This window comes from Schistocerca gregaria, chromosome 3 (genome assembly GCF_023897955.1).
Source record: "Schistocerca gregaria isolate iqSchGreg1 chromosome 3, iqSchGreg1.2, whole genome shotgun sequence".
Classification (NCBI taxonomy): Eukaryota; Metazoa; Arthropoda; class Insecta; order Orthoptera; family Acrididae; genus Schistocerca; species Schistocerca gregaria.
In genome coordinates, this window is record NC_064922.1 from 334927850 (window position 1) to 334953556 (window position 25707).

The following is a 25707-nucleotide window of genomic DNA, read 5'->3' on the forward strand; positions in this document are numbered from 1 at the left end:
TTTCGATGCATGAGAACATGGATAAGGGTGTTGCATCATGTGACAGATAGGCATGGTACACCCCAACTTTGAGGGGGGTATCAAGGAAGACGCTGCGGAGATAACCGGCAAAAGTTTGTCGGTAAGATGGTTTTCGGGTGAGGGTGCTATGCGCGGTGACAACTTTGTACCATAAGTCAAGGACTGTATGCGGACCACTCTGAAAGAGGTATTCTAAAGCCTGTCCTCGGAAAGAGATTAGGGTATGGGGTTTAGCAAGAGGGTAGTGAAATGTCTGGGGCAACAACAGGAAACCCGGGGTTACCGTCGTTGGCGGGGCACGGAGGTAAAAGCCCACAATTCGTTGGATGAGGAGCGATACGTTTTGTTTCAGGGGGCACGTAAGACGGTGCTCGTCGGTGTCTTCGAGCTGACAGTCAGGGCAGAGTGGGGAGGTGGCCAGTCCTATGAGATAAAGTCGACTATTAGTCGGGAATTTTCCATAAACTAAAACATACCAGAGTGCAGACACAGACGACGGTAAAAAGGGTGCATGCACACCCCCCCAAAACAGTTAATGTTAGGATGCTGTAGCACCATGGGGTCGCAAGGGTTGGACAGCGTAAACAAACGATAATAATCTTTTGTACGGGGAGGACGGGTGACTGGAAGATCGGCCCGAACGTAGCTGAGGTCTATTAAACAATTGGCGACGTGGTACAATAATGGAGAAATAGGTGCCACATTGATCGGTGGATCGAGAGAAGCTGGTCGGAGGATATCTAAGAGACTGCGCGTTAAGGACGGGACCGGCCCCTGCCAGTGCCGCAACAGTGTGTGGACAAAGAGTGCAGAAGATCGTGCCCGCACGTTGACGAGTCCGAGGCCACCTTTTGCAGGAGGCAATGTTAGAGTGTTGTAGCGGACTTTGAAAAGTGCCCCTGCTGACACGAAATATCCAAAGGCTGATTGGATGCGGCGGCCAAGGAGTAACGGCATTGGGACGATCTGGGCGACGTGTACCAGTTTAGGGGCTACATACATGTTGACAAAGGACACACATTGGAGTTGGTTTAAGTTACGGTGCACTTGACCGCGGACATGGTGCCGAATCGACTGCAAAAGCCGCCGGAATGCCAGGGCCGCTGTGCGGTGTGTGGAGCTCGTAAATTCTATACCCAAGTAACGAAGGGTGGTGCTGACTGGGAGTGGGTTCGGCACCATAGCCGGGAGGCCGCGCCCAATGTGCATCATAGTCGATTTGCGGACATTAAGAATGCTACCAGAAAGAGGTCCATACTAGTAGATCCATTGGATGGCGTCACTGAGTTCCTTGGAGGAGCAGGTGAGAAAGAGGAGATCGTCCGCATAAGCCCTACAGCGAAAAGTGTAGTCACGCAAAGTGAGGCCCTGCAGTCTAGAGGTAAGTCCCGTGATGAGGGGCTCAAGTGCAATGGCATATAGTAAAGTAGACATAGGGCATCCTTGACGTACAGGGCGGTCCTACAAGCCTCCCATTGACTTGTACCATCGAGACCGCGAGAAGTAGTAACCGGCGAATGGCGTCGACAAAAAGTAATGGGAACCCCATACGTGTCGCCACCATGAGGAAGAATGGGTGTCGAACGAGATCAAAGGCACTCGTGAAATCGATGGATACCAGTGCTGCACGAAGGTGACAAACCGACGCCAGTGCAATGAGGCCACGGCATTCTCCTAGAGCTGTTTGTAAGGTGGCCCCACAACCACGTGCAGTCTGCTCAGGTGAAAGGACAGTAGGTAAGACGGTGCGCATGCGAGCTGCTAAGAGGCGTGCATAGATTTTATAGTCTGCATTCAGTAGTGTAAGGGGGCGATATGCAGAGACATGAGACCCTCCCTTCGGTTTAGGCATAGGTAGAAGAATGCCAGTGACGAATTCAGGTGGAATTGGGAAGAACGGAGTAAAGAGTTCCTGAATCATTTCCGTCCAGCGAGGAAGCATTAACGTGGTGAACGCCCGGTAAAACCCCAATGGGAGACCATCTGGTCCGGGTATCAACTGAGGTACCCAACCACGACTCACGCCCAGTCCTCACAGCTGTACTTCCACCAGTACCTCGCCTCTTACCTTCCAAACTTTACAGAAGCTCTCCTGCGAACCTTGCAGAACTAGCACTCCTGAAAGAAAGGATATTGTGGAGACATGGCTTAGCCGAAGCCTGGGGGTTGTTTCCAGAACGAGATTTTCACTCTGCTGGTCCCGAGTTCGAGTCTCGGTCTGGCACACAGTTTTAATCTGCCAGGAAGTTTCATATCAGCGCACACTCCGCTGCAGAGTGAAAATCTCATTCTGGATATTTTCACATGTTTGCAGGGTCAAGAGAAAGACCAAGATTTTATTTTGTATGTTATAACAACATGAGACAGGTCCCAAATCTAATTGGAATTTTAAATTACCCACAAGTCCTGTACTCGTTTTGATTTTAATAACTCTTTTTAAACTTACTTTTTTTTTATTTTGGAGTTCAAAATTGTTTCTATGCTCCCCGTCTTACGATAATAAAAAGAGGGAAATTAAAATTTCATGGAAATATGTGCAATTAAACAGATCTTTGACTTACTAAACAATAACAAATCCACAATCACGCGGGAGAAAGAAATGGGAAGAGGTATCGAAAATGTGGAACTCGATATGGACGCAATAAGAAACAGAACAATTTTTAAAGATGCATTAAAAAAAGGACAGGAAAAAAAATCAAGAAATGGAGGAAGGCAGCCACAAGAAGAGAAGGAACGACATTCTCGAATAGTGAAAAAAGGTGTGGGCTCAAAGAAAACTGCAATTGGAAACAAAGAAGGAGAAACAATGTTGATTTATCGCACCACCTGAAAGAATTATTTGAAATAAAAAACATATTTTATTATTATTATTAGAGTAGGCACCAGTGGCACACAGCAGGTGGAGGTGACGAAAAGTTAAATTGTGATGGGGAGACGGGGAGGAGGGGGGGGGCAGGGGGGGCGGGGGGGGGGGGATGACTCGGGAGAGACCCTAACACTCTGTGACCCCATTGCCATAATTCTAACGCAGGACGGCGTCTGTTATACAACAGCCAGTGACAGGATGTGTTTGATGACACTGAGCAGACGCGCTGCGGAAAGCGTGGCTGATGACGTGTAAGCTCGATTAAGGGCGGGCACGCGCCTACAGCCTGGGGTCAGTAGATAGCGGCAGGCCTTATATAGAGACGGGCCTGCCAGGAGCCGCTACCAGAAGCGCACTGCGTCCGCCGACATGGACACCCAGACAGCCTTCACTCAGCTCAACGACCTCTGCGCCGAGAGAGTAAGTAACATGGCCCGCATTGCCACGCCACACTCTTCGACTCGAAAATACGCGCAGCCTACTGTGCGATGCAAACAAACCTCCTAGCTTTCGTTTTCGAAACACTCTCACGTACTACAACTGAGGCAAGTGCTCTACCGCTGAGCTACCCAAGCACGACTCAGACGGAAGAGCACTTGCCCGCGAAAGGTAAAGGTCCCAAATACGAGTCTCTGTCCGGCACACATTTTTAATCTGCCAGGAAGTTTCACATCAGCGCACACTTCGCTGCAGAGTAAAAATTTCATTTTAGGACGGTTGTTGTTTATAAAGTCAGAAGATCCGTCAGGCTGTTCGCAGACGATGAAGTTGTTTATAAGAAGGTAGCAACGCCAGAAGTCTTAACGAACTGCAAGAAGACTTGCAGAGGATTAATGATTTGTGCAGGGAATGGCAGATGAAACATAAAAAAATGTAAGGCTTTCAGCACAAGAAGGAGAACGAATCCACTATTGCACGGCCACACTGCTCACAATACATTTCTGGAAACGATAATTAGTGTACAATATCTAGGAGTACCGTAAAATGGGGTGAATAGAAACAGTTTTGAACAAGAAAAAATAATTGTTAATTTTAGAAAGACATAATTAACCAAACTAAACTAAACTCCGGCCGAACAGGCCATGAAGGCCAAAGGCACCGACCGGCCGCCGTGTCATCCTCAGCCCACAGGTGCCATCGGATGCCGATATGTGGTCAGCACACGGCTCTCCCGGCCGTATATCAGTTTCCGAGACCGGAGCCACTACTTCTCAGTCAAGTAGCTCCTCAGTTTATCTCACAAGGGCTGAGTGCACCCCGCTTGCCAACAGCGCTCGGCAGAACGGATGGTCACCCATCCAAGTGCTAGCCCAGCCCGACAGCGCTTAGCTTCGGCGATCTGACGGCAAATGGTGTTATCACTCCGGCAAGGCCGTTGGCATTAGAACTAAATATGAAAATCAGAATTGTATTGAATAACAGAGCTTGTATCGAACTTTAACCATATAATGGTTTGGGAGCTAGCTAATGTTTTTATAACACTAAAAAATAAAAATTTTGTGTTCATGTTCATCTCGCAGAGAGTGATTTTTTAAAATCTGTTTTCGAAATAAAAGTTGTTATAACCCTAATTACTTTATTGTAACATTAAATTGATGAGCTTTGTTGTTAATATATCAAGTCGTGGACGTCATGTTTAGAAATGATGTCTTTGACTTAATATAGCAAAAACCTTTTCCATCTAAAATTAATAACAAATGTTACATGCATACAATCTAAATGACTGCTTACTTTGACACATACTGTAATCACAGCATAATCTCTTGAGCTGACAACAGTGACGGGTGGTTTTTCATTTCCGTCAAATGTTTCGTCTTCTTCTGTAGAAAGACAATATTACTGTTTCTATTCATCTCACAAATTCCGGAAGCACAAACCTAACTTTCCGAAACATAAGACAAATTAAAGTATATTTTAAAACTGAATTTTTCGTTAGTGAAACGTGACTTCAACTTTGCTTACCACGTACTTAAAACAACGTAATTTATATTCGAAGTAAGCAAATACAGCGCCACATATGATATTTGTCATAGAGTGAACAGCCATCAATTGGCAGTGTCACCAACTTTTAAATTTACGCTTTCCCTGTTAGACTCTGAAACGTCCCCTTTGAACAATTTATACAAGACTGTGCTTAAACTGACACACAACAATTTTTGGCGCAACGCAATCTGACTATCAAAAATCCCTACAAAAGAATGGCCCTGACTAACATTAACCTATACCTTTCACAAATCACTTACCTCACAAAAATCTTCGTTACTTGAGCTACTGCAATACAGTGAGCGCCACTACTGCCAGCTAAATAAAATATTCAAACTACTGAAGGCACTAACTACTGACAGGCATAGTTAGCAAATGAAAGATTTTAATACAGAACAGACAATGTATTTACCTTAATAGTCATAATATATAAATCAGTTCGTGACACCAATTCTTACAAATTTTAAAACTCCGCCATCTCTCTCCCCACGTCCACCACTGCTGGCGGCTCACCTCCAACTGCGCAATGCTACGCGCTGTTAGCATCCAGCTGCCTCTGCTCAACACTACAATGGCAGACAACAATGCAAACCAGCCACAGACTGCACACGGCACAGCCAGTGATTTTTATACAGAGCGCTATGTGGCGGCGGCGTTACCAATAAAAAAACCTAAACAGCCTACTTACATAGCCCCCATGCTCCCCACAAAAAAAATTACAAATTGTTTTGGGCAGTGGCCAATACAGATTTGAAATTTTTTTTTCATAATTACAATGACAAAGAAATGAAATGCACACACTTATTGATACAATGTTGGTCAGAAGCTAAAATTTTCTCACACTCCATAAAGACAGTCCTGATCGTTCATCACAGTAAAATTGCAGTGTTTTTTTCAAAGTCTGAGCAATAAAAGAAATTGCACTTGGAAGTAGTGGATTTCTAAGCAGTCTTGAAGAAGTAGTGTTGTCCTTCCAACGAAAGACAGTGCTGACTCTTGACATGCAGACAGGTAATGGGCCACAACAGAGCAAACCCACAGCAGAGTCAGTCGAAGTTTTGAATAATATTGGTAGGTAGGTCGTCACAGAGTAGACCCATTGTAGTCCTGGTAGAGATTACGGTATTGGTGGGACTCCGCCATCTCTCTCCCCACGTCCACCACTGCTGGCGGCTCACCTCCAACTGCGCAATGCTACGCGCTGTTAGCATCCAGCTGCCTCTGCTCAACACTACAATGGCAGACAACAATGCAAACCAGCCACAGACTGCACACGGCACAGCAGTGATTTTTATACAGAGCGCTATGTGGCGGCGGCGTTACCAATAAAAAAACCTAAACAGCCTACTTACAACTCGTTCGCTACCAGCCTAAACAAACAAACCCTTAAATGACATTCCCATTTGTCTTCCGCCGCGATAGCACCTAACTATTTTGGAAGTGTCCTTTCTGTTCACTCCATTGTTCCTATTCATTTCATTTTACGGTAACCGTCCAGAGCGACCTAAAGTGAAATGATCGCGTAAAACAAATTGTAGGAAAAGCTGATTCCGGGCTGAGAGTCATTGGAAGAATTTGAATGAAATATAGGGCCTAATTGTTCCATGAAAGAAGGGACTGACAATGAGCGATTCTTCACTGTTACCGATCAGTCTGTGACTTTTACCAGATTCGATTGTGAAGAACGTAGAGAAGATCCAACGAAAATCGGTGGTTTTCATTACGGGCTTTCTTACTTGGCTCTAGTGAGTTATGCTCAATAAATTCATTTGTCAGACGCTGCAAGAGAGGCGCTGTGCATCACGGAGAGCTCTAGTAATGAAATTTCGAGAGGCGAGCAACATAATGCTTCTTCTCACGTACGTATCGTGAATTGACCACAAACTTCGCGAATGGAACAGGGAAAGGGCGATCAGATAGTTGTCCCGGAATAACCGTCCACCTCACACTGTAAGGTGGCTTGCAGACTACAGATTTATATGCAGATGTTAGATGTTTGCCATTCCCAGGCAACGCCATTACCATCTGAGCAATCCGAGAACGTCTCGCGACCTGTTCTCCAAACTCAGAGCGTTGACCGCGACGGGATAAATCCGGATTGGCGCTTAGGTTTGAAGTCCGGAAAAATCGTCACTACAGCGTATACACCTAATGCAGAGCCAATGTCCCTGAATGGAATTTTTCTTCTCAGACATGAGTACAGCAGACAACAGTTTCAATATTTACGTTTACCAGACAATGTCCTGCTGGAAGAGGTGCATTATTGCGTTCTGGCATTATTGCGTTCTGACAAGCAGATACTTACAGGGAAATTGCAATTTAACGCGGAACCCAAATCCAAGTGCGACTGCACATTTTTGCGCGCAAAAGCGTTATCAGCGATGAAAGTCGCAGAGAATGACAGATATGTAAAATTGTCAGTATGTTATTGTCATGAAGACGAACATACCATTAAGCTTGGCCTAACCATTACTACTGGACAATGAGACCAATCATTCATTGGCACAGCCAAACGTACAGTGTGTTAACTTTATGACGGCAGAATTGTGAGGGGAGTGCGGGGAGAGGAGGAAGCAAGCATTGGCTGGCGAGGGGTTGAGAAGCCGTTGGGGTGGGGGGGGGGGGGGGGACAAGGCAGTGCGGGCACTTAAAATTGCGCTTTCTGCTTACACGAGAGCAGACGAAAGGCTTGGAATTAAAACTCGCTTTAAATGTTGTTCGTAAACGAAACTGAAATCGTCATGTACATTAAAAACTATATATAAAAAAAATGAATCTATGTATGTCTGTCTACTATGCGCTCACAAACCATTCATCCGATTGCAATGAAACTTTGGTGAGATGTTCTCCGAACGCCCGAAAAGTGTAATAGACAATGTTTCAACAGTTAAGTCACTCTAGCATGCGTAGCTCAACTGATGAAGTAAAGATTTGTTATGCAGCGGTCCCGGATTCAATTCCCAATGTTCGCATTCTTTTTTTCATTTTATTTCATTCCCTGCAATGTTAAGCTATTAATTATAAAATTTAAATATACTTAAACAGGTCATATACTATAACGTAACTGTCAATCTCTATATATAAAAATGGATGTATGTATGTCTGCACTCTGTGCGTTGAAATTTTGGTGATTTGTTCTCTTGGAAAACTGTTTGAATCTTCCAATGCTAGGCTTGCTTTGTCCTGTGTATGTAGCAGCTCTCACTGAAGATTCAATCAGACGCAATATAATTTTGCGAGCATTGCTACGTAATACTAGTTTCCTTCTAACCGTAGGCCTACCGGTAGGAGTTGTTGGCGACTCCCGAGATGGGCCAGCAACTGCCTCTTCACTCGTTTTGATAATGTTCAGCACAACTGCACAATGAAAACACGCAGAACAGAACAGCCCAAAACAATAACGAAGCAGACGACAATGGCTACCTCGTACAACACAGTCAGCTACGTAATGTTGGCAGCAGTCGAAACTGCGTGCCTACCGAAGCCTCCCGACGTTTACCGACTTCTGCCGATTCAGGACTAGGGAGAGGTCTGCCATCTAAAAGTTTACACACTGTACGAGGGCTGCCTTTTTAGCTTTTACAAAAGCAATGAAATAAAAACATTTTACTCTTACTGTTACAAATCTGTTTATTGTTTCCACAGATACTCTCTCGTAAAATCTGTACATTTTTCCATTGTGATGTTCGTACATCAAAAGCATTGTGTTGGAAGGTATCAACAACTTCTTGAGGAGTTGAAAACTGCTGTCCACTCATTTTTGTTTGGCAAAAGGGGAAGAAATTGTTATGTGATAAATCTAAATACTGGCAACGAGACACTTTTCGACGTGTTTTCTTTTTTTCAACAATTGAGGTTCTTAAATATGAGAAAATTTCGCTAAATAATACAGTTCCCATACTCAGTAAGCGGTTGGTAACAAACTGGCAAGAAGAATTGTTAAGAAGCTCTCAAATCAAAGGTATCCATGATGCGTTAATTCGCCCAACAATTCCAACAGTGCCATGATTTCATAGGCCAGGCGTCAAGAAGCTTCCAACAGCTATTACAAGACTGAAGTCACTCACTGGAAAAACAAACATCGTCTTCATATAATCAACATCGGTGCCATACCGTTTCCGTTGTATGGCGAGACAGATGATCCGAACCACATTATTCTTTACATTGTGTGAGGGATAGGAGCGCTAAAAAGTACTGGAAAGTAAATTTGGTCATCGGTTTCCAAGTAGTCGTCCAACCTTGTTAGCATTCACCGACATACCAACGTACAGACTGTTATACAAGTTCGTAATCAGTGCGAACAACTCACCATTGGAAACTGCGATACCGAGGTAAAATAAGTTATATACTACGTACAACATTTGTAACATATTTAGTAGGATAACCAAATTCTTCTTTTCTGTAGTTTTAGGCAGGGTGATACTCTGTTTTAACGTAGACAGCTGGAATGAACCCATGTTATAACATAAAAGAAGCATTTATCATGTTAACTGATTCTTCCGACTCTTCTTGGTAAAAAAAAAATTCGTAATTATAAACTAAAAGCACGAATCTGGAGAAGTCCTACAGAATTAATTTATTTTCCATACGTAACACCTCGTCAAGTTATTCTTCAATACTTTTATCTTCAATTTGTTTTATTGTGCTTGCTAATTCAATTCAAACTGAAAGACTATTAAATGTTTTAGCTCAAGTACATCTACTTTTCTATGGAGTATCGTTCTTTGAAAGTGTTATGCTCTTCCTCTTCTATCTCATCGTCGCACACGCGTGCGAGCGCACCTACAAAAACAAACACACACACACACACACACACACACACACACACACACGCACATACATACACACACCGTAAATAAGTGCACGAACGCAAGAACTGAATACTGCTTTTTCCGATGTTTGAGGCTAAAGGTTTTGTGGTTTGTTCTCTTTATATTTATTTACTGTTTAACATTTGGAAAACCATTACCACAGCATTTTTTGCACCTCACTCACCATATGTATAACATCTTTTGCAATGTTCTTCGCCATTATTTTATCCTCTCTGAAGACGATAGTTGAAATTTATCATTTCATACTCCACTTGTTGGACAGACTATTCAATGAAGTCTACTTCATATTTATTATCTTATCCACTCTGTATCTTAAATTCTGAGAAAATTACGTAACCTGGCTCCTGTATGTACATTGTAATATTGCACAATTTTGAAATCATAAAAACAAAAGAATAACAAAACCAATAACAAGGTAGATGTGTGGACAAATTTCAATAGCCAATAAAAAAATTTAAAAGGAGGATACAATATAATCTATTAATTGTCGAATTCAGTTTCTTTTCTATATCGCGTTTTTTTTCCTCCACGGTTCAGAAATACTTTTTAGCTGAGTTTGTCAGATTTCATTTAATTGACTGTCACTTCAAAAACTATATCTGCTCCAGCTACAGTTCGCAGAGAAATATTAAGTTATGGACTTTGCTGGGCTGTGATGGTCAGCATGTTCCGTTTGCTAATGATGCTGCAGTGACAACGCTTTTCGTCTTTTACAGAACGGTGGGCAGGTACTGTTCGCAACTGATGACTGGTTTGCTGTGGCCGAGAACCTCATAAAGGTGAGTGGACTGGCAAGTCATGTTTTGTTAAAGCATTTTGCAGGAAGAGTAGGAATTCCACGAATCTTCTTGGTAGTATACGCATGTCGGTTATCAGCAGTAGCACTCAGAAGCGCAGTAGGAAACGAAGTGAAACTTCATGGCTTAAGAGGGTATGTGATGTTATTTCAGTGATTAAAAAAATCAAGTCACATTTATAAACAACTTGGTAGTATTCGCTCAATTATCAGAACGAAATGTCACTCACTCTAGTCTGGATGCGTGCACTGATTCGGTTGGGAAGGCTGTCGTAACTCCGTTGTGTGCTCCTCTGAGGTATGCTGGTCCACAACTGTTGTAAATTATTCTTGATGTCCTAGATACTGGTAGTGAGAGGGAACTGACGTCCAAGATGGTCCCACTCAACAATATACTGATAGTTGTTAGAGATACGTGTCACGTGTGGACGAGCGTTGTCGTATTGGAAATTGGCACCACAATACAGTTGCGTGAGCCGTAACACATGAGGAGACAGGGTGCCCGTGACATATCAGTGTGCGCAGTTAGAGTTCCCTCAGTCTCTGCCAGCCGTGACCTAAAGTCGGAACCAATAGCTTCCCACACCGTGAAGCCAGGAGTGATACCAATGTGTCTCTCCAAAACTTTCAAAATATGGGACCTCTCCCCAGGTCACCGACATACCTGCTGACGATCGTCATCCAGGGTAGCGCAAAACCGAATGCAGTGTGACACCATTCATCAGCAGCCAGTGCTCTCCGGTCATGGTAGCACTCAAAACTATTATGTTGTGGTGTTAACCAGAGCCTACGTATGGGGCGGTAATTCCCTAATCCGTCTGCTGAGAGTCTCCGAAAAACGCTGCGGGATGACTCTGAAAGATGCAGGAAGCCCGTTACTTGTTCTTTGATGGCAGGCACAGCTCAGAAGGGGTCATCACCTGCTTGGTGCATAGACCAGCGATCCTCCCATGTGGTGACCTGAACCTTGGCGACGAGTATGCCTACCCACACATTCTCATGCAGCCTAACATCGAACCTCAATCACATGCGCATGTCCTACAAATCTGGATATTCCACAATTACAGCAGTCAGTCAGATAGTGGCCCACAATGAAGCTCCTTTGAAACTCTGTCAGGTATTCATAACGCTGCCTCGCACCAATACCTGGTGTCTCTGTGCCCTTCATAGTGAAAAACATCTGGACTGCTGGTTGGTTGATTTGGGGTAGGGGACCAAACAGCGAGGTCATCGGTCCCATCGGGTTAGGGAAGGATGGGGAAGAAAATCGGCCGTGCAGATTCAAAGGAATCACCCCGGAATTTGCCTGAAGCGATTTAGGGAAATCACGGAAAATCTAAATCAGGATGGCCGGCACAGGTTTTAATCGTCGTCCTCCCGAATGCGAGTCCAGTGTCTGACGCTGTTCATGCCTCTTATATATGCCACCAGGTCTGTTGACAACACTAAAGGCGAACAACACTAACGCATTCTATTTGTTGTTCTGTCACAGAGACTCATAACTGAACTCATTTACGCACCCGCAGATGATGTGTTCATGTGCGCAGTTACATTGACATCCGACTTTGTTTTCTGGTTTCTTCCCTCTTTTTTTCACGCAGCTTAGCTATATCATTTGCAAACATCACAGTAGCCGAGGCTGCTAAAGCAGACCTGTGCTCCGGTGCTCTACTCTAACGTAGCCGTTTCCAATACAGGTGAAGTGAAGAATGTTCATCATCATTCTTAAGCAGCAAGAGGAGAAGAGTGGGTCTGCTCACCAGATTTTGCGCCAATGTCCTACAGTGAATTCCAAACTTGACCGCACTGTTGCAAGGAGTGAAGGCACGTGGCACTGTTCATGCTTTAGTTCTGGCTCTTCTCTCGTCATCATACAACACAAACTTGTCATCACGCTAAAAACACATTTATTATAGTCACTTACGCTTAACGGATACACTTAAGACACGACTCTCTTACACCGCGAATAAGGAATCTTTCTTGCTTATAGAAACCTACCCCTTGAGATCTTGTAGCCAAACGACTCTATTTACCTTTGGTAAATCATGTATGTACGTCAAGAACAGCAGTGGGCCAAACATTAAACCTTGCGGGATACCTTATATATTGTTTCACCATTCCAAACTTAGTTTGATTCCTGTGGTCTGGACTATGTGCTCACAACGCTACCTATTTGTAACAGCATTATTTTTCCTAGGGAAGGCAGAACTTATTCGTTACAGGGAAGTGACTGAAGAAATTGTTGATTCCAGGAGGGCCCTCCAGAGTGGCGAGAGGGCGAGTTCACCGAGTGTGGCAAGTGGATGGACGGCTGGGAGACGAGGCGCCGACGCACCCCGGGCCACGACTGGGCCATCCTCAGGCTCGGTACGTAGACCACCAGCGAAACTAGTGTTCTGCAGAAGCGAAGGGCTTGCTTGACAAATCGTACTTCTCTGTTAGCAACGATACTTTCTCGGCCTTCCAGGTGGACCTGAAGTTAAGTATTGCACGATTACCGTGACGAAAATCAAATAGTACAGGTCTTTTCTGAGCTGCATCATCGCTTAAAACACTGAGAATTCAGTGTTGCAGACTTGCTCAAGTTGGCCATTCTCTTGCTGCAGGTGTTCCTGGAGTCCTGAGGGGCGTCACCGTCGACACGGCGTACTTCACAGGAAATTTCGCGCCGCGCTTCTCTCTGCAGGCTGCCAACCTGTCGCGCAAAGGTAAGCGAAACATTCCATGGAGCTACTCACGAGGAGAGCACTACACGTGGCACAGATTTATTTCCCACAAACATCTCCCAGTGGAAGAGGAGTCAAAATAAACGTGTCCTGTCTTATCCATACATACCCGATCATTTCTTACAAAACGGAGGTCACAGTTTTAGACGTACTTCAGATGCATTTTAGCGCGCAATATTCTCAGCTAGCACAGTGCTTAGTGCCGCAGACTTTTCAATTTTGGGTCCAGTTTCTGTTTTTATTCATTTTATTTTATTTGTATCTACTTTTTTCTTTTATGTACCCATGTCCGCAGAAAGTTACCACAAGAATATTTCTCATCAAGAAGGGGGATACAAGGGCGTTATCTTAGTAATAAATTTACACTGGATTTCACATCGTAGAAACATTCGAAACATAGAAATTCTGAATGCCACGAACATTGCGTGAAGGAGGGTTTGCCACAGCGAAATTTCTTCCTGTGAGTCTTACACGGGAAAGAAACACTGTCCATACTGCTAAAGATTTCAAGTGTTGGCAATAGTGACCGAGCGGTTCTAGGCGCTTCAGTCTAGAACCGCGCGACCTCTACGGTCGCAGGTTCGAATCCTGCTCGGGCATGGATGTGTGTGATGTCCTTACGTTAGTTAGGTTTAAGTAGTTCTAAGTTCTAGGGGACTAATGACCTCAGATGTTAAGTCCCATAGTGCTCAGAGCCATTTGAACCATTTTGTTGGCAATAATTTCGCACCAGTCCGAGCATAACGGAACATATTATAAGCAGCTGGCCCTTGCAACTGATTATGGATCAAGATACGTTACAGGAATTTCACCGAAAACAATTTAAAGTAACTTTATCATTCATCTGTTTTTTTTTAATTCATTCACCAGACATACAATTCGTAGACGAATAAGGACAACGTTATTTCAGTATACACTGGGAAACATAGGTGTAGTTTCCTTTTACGGACATGGGTAGGTAAATGGAAAACAAAAATAAAAATGATCATCGTGTTTCGAACACGCAGCTCAAAAGCGTGAAGACGCAGTGCAAGTCAATGTGCCACGCTTCAGCTGAACTTTTCTCTCTCTAAAAGCCACATAAAGAGAACGTGTACCGTCGTTTTCTCGGAAACGGGCGAGTGTCTACGAATAAGCTGAGATAAATGTCCGCTTATTTTCACTCCTCTTCCACTGAGCGAAGTTTCTGGGAAATCAGGATGTGGTACTTTACGTGTTCTGCTTCTGACCATATCAGTATATTGCCAATGCGAAACGGCTGCAGCGACAGGAACATGAAACACTGCATAAAAACTCGTCACTTTGCAACAGCCTCCAAAACTTCGGTGTCTTATTTTCTTTGGAATCCGTGCAGACCCTCTAGTCTTTTAACAAGTCCACTGCTGAACCTTTACCCATCCTTCTCAACTCCGACTGGTGGTCCAGTTGCAATCGTGTCTCTGTCCACATCTTCGTTACTCCGTGCCACAATGTGAATAACAAGTATTGCATGAATGTGTTAGAACACTTGCTTCTCAGAATTCCATTAATACAACTGGATCTATGACACAATCGTTATTCCATCTTCCTGTCTGAAAAATCATCACTTCTCAATCCAGGAAGACATGACAACATTGGAACTCTCCACTTGTTTACAAGATTTGCATCCACTAGTTAATAAATCATCTCCACAAAAGCGAATTCATGCTGTAAGACTCAAAGTTCATCACAACTGTAGAGATATTCTTAAGGGATTAAATGACAAACTGTGCAACATTACATAGAAAACTTTTCTTAAGCCAAACATATGTTGGAAACACGACCAGCTACTATGGAGGGTGTTCTACAATTCCCATTTCTATAACCTGCAGAGGGGACTTATTACGTATAGTTTTACGCAGGAACATATGTCTGAAAATCATTCGTTTCCATGTTACAAGGCAGCATGTTACCAAACGAGTGCTTCGCACTAGAACGTACAAACTAAGGTGAAATAAAGTACTATCGGATCCCGTAACTAAACTGGCATTCTTCTTGTGACTTTAGGCATTATTTATTGTATCTCCAATATTCTCAACGGAGTCAGGTCTGAAGCTGTGAGTTACGGATAACAGAGATTTTCTATTTAGATTCTTGAAAAGGAACAGTCTTAGCAAGATTAAATTTTGGGATTGATTAAACTTTTTTAATATTTTTTTCTTAACATGTTCTGGCAATGTTGTATATTTAATTTAACAAACTCATGCTCTCTTTCTCCTTCTCTCTGTTTTTTTTAATTCTATCTCTCTCTCTCTCTCTCTCTCTCTCTCTCTCTCTCTCCCTCCCTCCGTCCCTAACTCCCTCCCTCTCTACCTACCTACCTCTCCTCTCTCTCTGTCTCTCTCCCCCTTTTCCCTTTCTCTCTCTCTCCGCACCCTCCTCTCTCTACTCTCGTCTTTTTTGCGCTCTCATTTCAAAACATGCTACGGAACACAACTACAAGGATATCACCCGTTCCCATTTCAGATGAGGCTTGCATCCCCAACAGAGATTCTCATATCGGGAATGCAGCGACACCAGAGATGATGAAACAAATACAGCAGCTCGACTCGCAGGTGAGTTCTGGCTTTATTTTTGTATCGAATGTCGCAATTCTATGAAGGGTAATAGGTAAAAAGTAATCCTTACCCTACGATACATTACAAAGACGACCAATTGGCTCGTAGAGCAATAGTGTTTTGTGGATCTCTATTTCGCCATTTTTTATGGGAGCAGCAGAGTTGTCACATGAAATAGCCATGTACTAATTGCGCAGAGAATTTCATGATGCCGATAACAGATTAAAACAGAGGTATCTTGGTCACATGTTACAGTCATGAAAATTTCACTTTTCTGTGTAAACATTCAAATTCAGTACTTTGAAAATTTGCTGTGTTGTAAAATTCCCTTATGTTTCGCGAGAAAAATAAAATCGTTTAAAAATAAAAGTAAAGTACAACTAAATAAACAAAAAGCAGATTCAGTAAGTCTGAGCTCTAGGGGTTAGCAGGTTGCCTGTTGTGATCCATAATGAAGAAGAAGTGATAAAGGAGTAATACTCCCTTTTTATTAAAAACAATCCTTCGTTCAGTTTGCCTGGCTGAGAGCATCGCGTAAGGAGCCTTTACTAGGGATATGGTGAGGACATCAGCGACAACGAAGGCGGAAAAGATAGGAATGCGCCAGAGGTTACACTGGATTCTTTAGTGTCCGTTGCTCTAAATCTATGTACACGTCATTGACTGTTAAGCGTTATCTTTAGGTCTTCGATTTCGGTGACTACTGAATGACCTGTGTGAAAGGTAAATGCTTTAATTCACTCTAACAGCTAGAACATTATCAAAACTCTTAGTGAAAACCGATTATCTAAATTTTCTCCATAGCTTTTCGAGGAATAATAGGCGTCTTATGCCCAGCGTAATACAACCATTTCTGTTTCCTTTGAGAAGTGCTATACCTTTCCTCACAAGTCAACCAAATGTCTTCTGGCTATTTAAACTTCACTTATTATTATTTACTGGATTTTTCTATTAGTTAGCCTAATTTGTAGTAAGGATGGACAGTTGTTTTTAGAGCACTTACCCAGTATCTACATTTATGTATTCTGCAAATACTTTTAAATGCTTGGCGGGGGATACTTTTTATTTTTCCATATACTAAGGTTTTTTTCCCGTTCCATTCGCGGATGCAACGTGGTAAGAATGACTGCCTTTACGCTACTGTGTTGGCTGCTATTTGCTTAAGTTAGCGGTACCTTTACGGGATACATGTTTATGTAGTTTCTGCCCTCGAAGATGGTTATTGTTGTTTCTTAAGGAGCTTCACGCAAAATGTATTGTACCCGTGTCTTGTACTCAATCTCTTTTGCAGACAGACTACAGTTTTTAAGTGGCCTATCAATAAATCGAGGATTGCCACTAGCTTTATCTACAAACGAGTCTCAGTGCTTAATCCACAGATATGTTACTATTCCCAACTGTTTGCATGACAGGACCGACTTTTAGTTGTGACTCATCAATGCTATAGGCAAAAGATACCACGATTTTATGTTTCATGAAGTGCACAACTTTGCTTTCCTCTATGTTAATAATTAGTCTATTATTTGCAGCGAAACTATATTCTATAAAGAGCTAACTGGATATTATGATTATTTTTACCATATTGAATCTCCGCATAATTTGCGTGAAGCCTAACTAATATTATGCACTAAGTGGTGAATATATAACATGAACAGGAATGGTTGTATCACTCCTCAGGGAACGCCAGATATTACTTCAGTATCTGCATCCAAGACGATAGGAAAATTTTGATCCAGTTAAAGATCTGGATAGATATACCATAAGAACCCCTTTTCTTCAGAAGGCGTTTATGTACTGAGTGAAAAAGTTTTCCGAAACTTAGAAACACTGAATCAGTCTGGTTTTCTTTATCAATGTCACTGAGGATAGGAAAAAATTGTATTTCAGTACTGCCAGGTGCTTTCGATAAAAAATTTCTTTATTAAATACTGATTTCGATCGTCTGATGATCCGCAGGTATGATATACGTAGTTATTTTCAGCAGTGTACAGGGCAACATTCTTACTCTGGCGTCAAATAAAATAAAAGCCATCCTGCGTCACCTGCCATCAGTAGAAAAATACTTTATCTGACGGAGTAGTAAAAACGTTGCTATCTATGCTGTCGTAAATAACTTCGTGATACGTGAAGATGATAAGATGACAGAAAACTATAGTTAATAAAGAGTTATTTTATCAGCAGATCTTGGCTCTGCCTAAATTGCTTTTCTTTATTCAAATATTTACGAGCAGTTCCGCGCCACCTACAAATACTCTGAGTATATTTTGTTTGAAGAGTGCGAGTTACGTTTCACATCGAACTATGTTTTGGGAACCCAACCTACTTACACCACCACTGAAGCAAACGCTGCCGTTCACTATGCTGATCATAATTCACTTTGTCTTCTCGCAGCACTGGACGGAGATCGTTCCAATGACAGCCCTGAGGCCGGGCTACCCAGAGACCCGCTACAACCACTTCACCATCAACAGCGACGAGACGTGGACACACGTGAGGCTCAACATGTTCCCTGACGGCGGAATCGCCCGGCTACACCTTTACGGCGAGGCCAGGCCCGACTGGAAGAGGTTCAACATCAACAAGGTACATAAAAACCTCCATTGACTTTTTGCACACCGAACAAAAATCAGTCACTCCTAGTAGGGATTATGCTAAAAATGTATAACATCACCTCTGCCCTTGATAAGGGCCCAGGGCCGGTTCGAGAACACTTTTCCACACGAGCGACTTATTATTTGGCGTCCTCCCCCTCCTTCCCTTCCCTTCGTACAATTTCACCCTTCCAGAATGAGATTTTTCACTCTGCAGCGGAGTGTGAGCTAATATGAAACTTCCTGGCAGATTAAATCTGGGTGCCAGACCGAGACTCGAACCTAGGGACCTTTGCCTTCCGCAGGCAAGTGCTCTACCATCTGAGCTAACCAAGCACGACGCACGCTCTCACCCTTGTCAGGTCCCTTACTTTCCGCCACTAATAGTGAAACGCATTGTTAACAAAATCGTGCACTTGGGCGCCTCTGGCGACCCTCTAGGCTTGGCCCCCCAAGCGACAGCTTGTGTCGCATGGACCTTAAACGGATCCTGTAAGGGCCTAATTTCGGCACGGGGAAGAGCCCACACGTTTCTTCAGGTATGACTATCTAGTTCACTGATGAATAGAATCCCAATAGCTCCCAAACAGACGTGGTGTTGATTGCTACTTTTCACCCACAGTTCCTAATACTCATACCCTATATGGGATTACGATCGGGTAATTCAGTATACCAGTCGATCACCATCCAATGTCTCAGTGTTCTTCAAATGTGGACTGTATGAGTCCATCCCAGTGATTGCAGTTGTTGTCATCTTGAAAGTTAGTGTCCACAGCATACTATTCACGATAATGTACCAGAAATGACCACCAAGAACGTTGAAATAAACATCCAGTTTCATGTTCACGAAGACCTGAATGACTACAAAAAATAAATGCAATACATCGCAGAATCTCATCTGCCCTAAACAACATCTTAAACACACTGCATATTGAAGGTCTCATTGGGCCTTGCATTATTTGATAAGAGACAAAATCGTAATCTGTCAGACTACACAGAACACTTCGTCAGATACTGTCCAGTGTCTATGTTGTTTGGCCAATTGAAGATGTCCAGCTATATGTACCACTTTGACCATTTGACCAGTGACCTTTTGCAATGTACTCGCTCCAAATGTACACTTAACGTGGATCCCTTCACAATGATGAGTCAGAAATTGTTTGAAATTTACCTGCAGCAATTTCTGCCAAGTTTGAAACCTACTGTCATTGAAAAGGTGTGACACAAGTGTCTGGTTCTTGTCAGTTAGGATTTATCTTAGACCAATTTCCATGGCTGCAAGTGTTACACCACTCCTTGTAGACATGATGGACAGTCTGTGTGTGGCCATGAACATGACTAAACACAACAGCTTATTTCTACCATTGTATCTTATCTCCCAACTGACCCATCTTACAACATTGATACCTGCATGCCACTTCACTGGCATGACTCCATTATGATAACAACAGTTCTACACTATCTAAACCATTCCAAAGTGCTCAATGTAGTATTTCAAATGAGGTGGCTAAAACTTTGCTGAGCTTTCAGTGTGTAATTAACACTAAGACAAAGGCATACATATTCATCAAATTTGCTTGACCTTCTGTACAGAAGCCCCATTACTTTTCCACTCCACTTTATCATTATTTTTCAAGTTTTTGGTGACAGGGAGTGCAGATGGTGGATTTTCAACATACCCGTACCTATGGCACACACACCCTGCTGCCCTCTTCCTTGACAAATAACTAGACATTGTTCACCTCCTGAACACATGCATAATCTTTTCCAGCTGTTTCTGCCTTGTACTGGTGATATAAAAATACTTGATCGAAAAGTTTGACTTTCTTGTGCTTGCTATGGGACTAAACATTACCATGCATCAAAAGTATTTCCTTCAACACTCGCCTTAGCCTCTTGCTTTGAATGGGCCTACAAAACCTTTTGATGGTTTTTTAGGACCTTTGACATTTTTGATTGGCTTGGAATCAACAATTAATCACCTGGATCATTTGTCCACCACAGAAGCACACTGCCACAACTTTTTCACTATCTGCACACTTTTAATTCCTTCCCATTTTAATTCTTTTCCTTTTGAAACAGGAAAAATTATTACAGCCACGACAATGAAAGATTATCTTTATGTGATATCTATATATCTCTCTGCTGTGAGGAGAGAAAATGCCTCACATTGCTTACCAATATTAGGATTGACTTACAATAACCCTAAAATGTTTTACGCAACTAAACTTGAGTTTCCAGTGTAAAGAAACACACACACAGTATGTAAATATTATTACATAAATTTGAGACTTCATAAAAATCCTAAACAGAAACGTTGAACCACAGTGCTGTGTTTGATTGAGTATTGTTTCACTCTAAATGTTGGCAGCTGATGACACAGAAATGCACTTTGTCCCAGGTCATTCGATTTGATATGATTTTTTAATCCAAGGATCATTACACATATTTATGGTGTTTGGTGTCACAATACAATTAAAGTAAACAGCTCAAAATATCCAGTGTCTATTGACTGAAGACTTGGTAGTGGATGTATGAAGAACATATGCACATGTAATAGTAGATTGAAAAAACTGAAAAGAATTTAGTAACTAATGTTTTGGGAACAGGAATATGTTAATAAGAATAATGTTCATTAAGTTCATTGCTCTTGGTTATGCAAGATCTCATTTGTTCTATATTGTGACAGCAAAGAAAGTTATATAAAAATCTGACTGATAGTAGTTTACAGTAGAGATAACTTCTACATTTCTTATTCATAACTACAAAGCTTATCTTATGCATCTTTGGTAATAAATACATACTTTCTTTTGCAGCTGGTAGATCTCTTGTTGATGAAAAATGGCGGTGTCTGCCTTGGGTATTCAGATGCTCACTTTGGTCACCCAAGGAACATAATTCGCCCTGGTCCGGGTATCAACATGGGAGATGGTTGGGAAACTGCTAGGCGATTGGACCGACCTGCTGTACTGGAAGGTAAGCGAGTTTGCTGAAGTAGTCCTGAAAATTATTTTAGTGGTTAAGTTATTCATTGCCATATCATGCTTCATCAATAGGGAGAATCCAGGAAGTAGAGATTGAGTCAAAACATTAACAGTGGCTGTTATGATATAAAGAAAGGGTCTTACTTGTCTAATGCAATTGTCAAACTCCATTAACACTAAGAAGATTACAAATTAGTATTTTATTTATTCAGCAGAAAACTCATAATTACAAAAATATTATATTTCTAGTTATACTACATACCCCTTCTGCATCTCCTAGAAAAAACTCTTGGCCAGTCAAGTGTTTGACTTTCTTGATCTTAAACTGTTCTTTGGTATTTTCATGGTTTATCAATAGGTACAAATAATTTGTATATTCCACATCTTCGAATTTTATCCATGATTTAGAATTATTTCTCATAGTAGATATCATCAAGATATGGAAAGTTCTGGGTGAATACAAAACAACTGAAGGAAGAAAGATAACCACTAACAATAGAGCTGAGGTGCCAACGGGCTGTGTGTGTGTGTGTGTGTGTGTGTGTGTGTGTGTGTGTGTGTGTGTGTGTCGTTGAGGCTCTGTTATCTCCAAGAAATGACACTGTCCAAAAGCTTAGCCAAAGTTTCACCTTGTGTATTTGCATATAGACAAATCAGTGCCTCAACTACATGGTGAGTGGTTACCTTTAGTCCTTCTTTTGTTACTACTCATGATTAGTTATGAAGAACAGATAAAATTATATCACAATTGTGGCAGTTGTTTTTTTCCTTATTGACTGATGACTGTTAATAATGATTGTATTTCTTAATTAAGTTCCCTGTTCAGATAGTCAGTATAAATCCCATGCTGTATTACTCATCAGTATCTTCAATCTACAGTCCACAGAATAGATTTTGTGAGCTATTTATCAAACTATTGTTTCATGATACTTCACTTTATTATTGCTTGTAAATGTTTGCCCAAAATATTGTGCTCCTCTTGAAAGATTTGAAAGTTATTGCCTTCATATAACAGCTAGTCTGCTATTACACAGCAGTTGTTTGGATACATATCTTATTGATCATTTTTAAAAAAATTCATTTGTGAGTCTCATTTACAGTATATTATGGACATGTATTATTTTTGTGTTTCAGAGGATACTCAAGGAATACTTCAAGTACCAGGATCTGAGTGGGCCATTTTTCGTATGGGCCATCCTGGAAATATTGGCATGGTTGAAGTTGACACAGCTCACTTCAAAGGCAATTACCCAGATTCAATAAGGATAGAAGGGGTATATTTTGATCATCAAGTGGAAGATACTGTTATGTGTGAGAATAACAATGTACCATGGAAGACACTGCTTCCACCTCAAAAGGTAAATACCTTACTATGCTTTTATCATTATCTTCATGCTCAACATCATTATCATCATCAGCTATATGGCACTTTATGCTGTTTTTCTTTTTTTTTTCAAGAAAGAACCAGCTTTTGAGATTGATAAAATAATAAATTCAAGCAGACCTTGTCATCCACGTCTGTTTTTCTGCCTATTTGAGTTTCCCTTTTTTTTTTTTTTTCTAGATGTTTAACACAAGCAAAGCTCATCTTACTAGAGGTAGAATTTTCTCACGGTTCTCAGTCCACTATAAATGACTAAGTAATTTACATACAGTTCTTCATAAATCTTGCTTAGTGACAAACTTTCATATAATTTTAGTAATACACTATGCATTCATATCCATTATCTTCTTAAATAGAATGCATTACTCTTTATGAACAGACATCAATGTAATGCATAAGTCCTACTTATCTTCTAGAAGTTAAAGCTGAGAAATGTACTGTACTTCTTTGTCAATGACTTAAATCTCCTTACAGTTTGCTTGTAATGCCAAAATTCCCTTAATATGCTGTTGTTTATGATTCATTTGCTTTATTCAATGTCTTTCACTTAATCTGAGTGCCAGCTCTTAACCATTTGTGACAATCATACATCAAAAGAAAGATGGGGATGTGGGAGAATATCTTAGCTAGCTTCATGGATAGATTACTTATGTAAATAGAGTACATGCAGCCATTACGCAATCCTTACAACGTCTCCCTTTACATTTTTTGAAATCCTGGTGTAATTTTCATGAGACGTTCACAACAGATGACAGCATCTATGTTATATTTTTAAATAACACTCTCTAAAGCAGGGTGACACACTTAAATCTATGAAAATACTCATTTAGCCTGAAAATGACTGCACACAAATCAGCTAACTCGCAATTCCAGCCACTATAATTTATGAATAGGTAGTTGGATTGGCCTGCACTCTGCTTAGTAAAAATTCAAGCGAAGAACAATCTGCAAACACTAGTAGGTAACAAAATAAGAATATGGAGAAATATATGGATGGATTTTTAGTACTATTACACAATTAAACATTTGTCTGTGTGGACAGTATGCAGCTGATGGGATGAGATCTGCTATATTCTCTAATTCTTTTACAAAAACATTTTGTGAATTTCAGGATGTGTAAATTAATTAATTTCTGCATTTTCCAAAGAACTGACAATACTTTCACATTCAAGCAATTTTTAGAGCAGTTTCATTTTCAATCAAAAGTTTTCTTATGGTAATCATAAACAAAGCCTGTCCTGTTGGCCATATGGTCTAACACACGGCTTTCCGGGTGGGAAGGAGTGCCTGGTCCCCGGGGCACGAATCTGCCTGGCAGATTGTGTCAAGGTCCAGTGAACTGGCCTCTCTGTGGATGGTTTTTAGGGGGTTTACCATCTACCTCAGTGAATGCGGGCTGGTTCCCCTTATTCCGACTCATTTACTCTATGTCGGTGATTGCTGCGCAAACAAGTTCTCCATGTAAGCGTACAACACCATTACTCCACCACCTAAACATAGGGGTTACACTCGTCTGCTGTGAGATGTTCCCTTGGGGGTCCACAGGGGGCCAAACCACACAATAACCCTGGGTTCAGTGTGGGGCGGCAGAGGGGTGAAGTAGACTGCGGTAGTCGTCGTGGGGTAGCGGACCACTGCGGCTACGGTGGGGATGGAGCCTCTCTGTCGTTTCTAGGTCTCCGGTTAACATACAATACAATACATACAATACTCATAAACAAAGCATTGAGAAAAATACTACTATTTTGTTAAAACCTATGGCGATCTGGATACAAAGTACTTTCTCATTTTCATGTTGTTGGTCTGAATGTGCCTGATTTTTAACAATGACATCTAAAGAAGTTTATGTAGTATAACTCTATCATAAAAGTAAGCTTAGCAAATATTTCCATTTGGTATGTTTTCTAAAGAAGCTGGAAACAGTTTTAATAAAGTTTGTAGGGTTAAGTGGAGCATAATTATCTGTGATGAATGTAATGTTGTTTCTTCGTCAGATAGTATCAACCGAGGACACCTGAGTTCTTGTTGTCTAGCTTTGGCTTATTTTCCCCAGTAAAACTCCCTACAAGAATAGAAAGCTGTAGTGAAAGAGTGATATCTTACTTCTAGTACAGAGTGCAGATTACTTTTCTATGATTTTATTGTTTCCTTTAAGTATATCTCAACTTTTATTATATCCTCACTCTTGATTGAATATAATTAATGAATGAATCCAGTGGTACGTTCATTTCCGTTTATATGTTACCAGTGTCCTGTAGCTGTAATAACATTAGTAAAATGGCAAATGCTTTTTTCTTTCAGCTATTTCCACATAAACAACATTTGTTCTCAAAGGATCAGCTGAGATCAAAAGGTCCATTCACTCATGTTCGTGTCACCATTGCACCTGATGGTGGTATAAGCCGTCTTCGTCTATGGGGCTATGTTGAAGTTTAGACCTGCAGATTAGAAGTTTAGTTATTCTGAGGCTGTGATACATACATCATTTCATGAGGCTACACTATATATTGAATGAGATTTCAATTATGAAAGTTTCCATAGTTATAACTGAGACTTCAGCATATTTTTGTTTATGTGATTGTTCATCTGTTATGAAGTCAAGAAAGAGGAGGAAAATTGATAAGTCTTGTAGGACCCCAGTGAGATTACCAATCTGCTCAGATAATACAAGAATGTTTTGGCATGTTCCAATTATAGATGAAACAGGCTTCAGACCAGAATATGGTCCCAGACAAAATAGTGCACTTCTTCACATGAATTTTAACTTCAGGAAGCCTTCACTGCTTCATTGTTACTATCTAGTCATAAATTGTAGATGGCTGTGTATAAAGATTTTATATTGTAACTTATAATTTATTACATGACTTTTTTAGTGAATGGTAATATTTAAGTAATTTAAACCTTGTAAATATGGAATGTAAATTAAATTAAATTTATTGATAAATTAA

General features: G+C 41.4%; 1 protein-coding gene across 1 annotated transcript; it reads left to right on the forward strand.

Moving 5' to 3' along the window:
- The first annotated feature begins 3241 nt into the window (after nt 1-3241).
- LOC126356047 (allantoicase-like) lies at nt 3242-25707 on the forward strand. Its single transcript, XM_050006728.1, has 9 exons — nt 3242-3307; nt 10419-10481; nt 12751-12865; nt 13105-13206; nt 15709-15797; nt 18192-18383; nt 21208-21367; nt 22510-22733; nt 25061-25707. Exons 1-9 carry the CDS (start codon nt 3257-3259, stop codon nt 25193-25195), a joined length of 1131 nt encoding a protein of 376 aa, XP_049862685.1. The 5' UTR covers nt 3242-3256; the 3' UTR covers nt 25196-25707.

What these genes read in the sequence shown, in the direction of transcription:
- LOC126356047 (XM_050006728.1), top strand. Translation starts at nt 3,257, where the DNA reads ATGGACACCCAGACAGCCTTCACTCAGCTCAACGACCTCTGCGCCGAG. An exon ending in TGGCCGAGAACCTCATAAAG is followed by an intron (nt 10,482 to 12,750) that starts GTGAGTGGACTG and finishes TGTTGATTCCAG; the next exon opens with GAGGGCCCTCCAGAGTGGCG. An exon ending in TACAGCAGCTCGACTCGCAG is followed by an intron (nt 15,798 to 18,191) that starts GTGAGTTCTGGC and finishes GTCTTCTCGCAG; the next exon opens with CACTGGACGGAGATCGTTCC.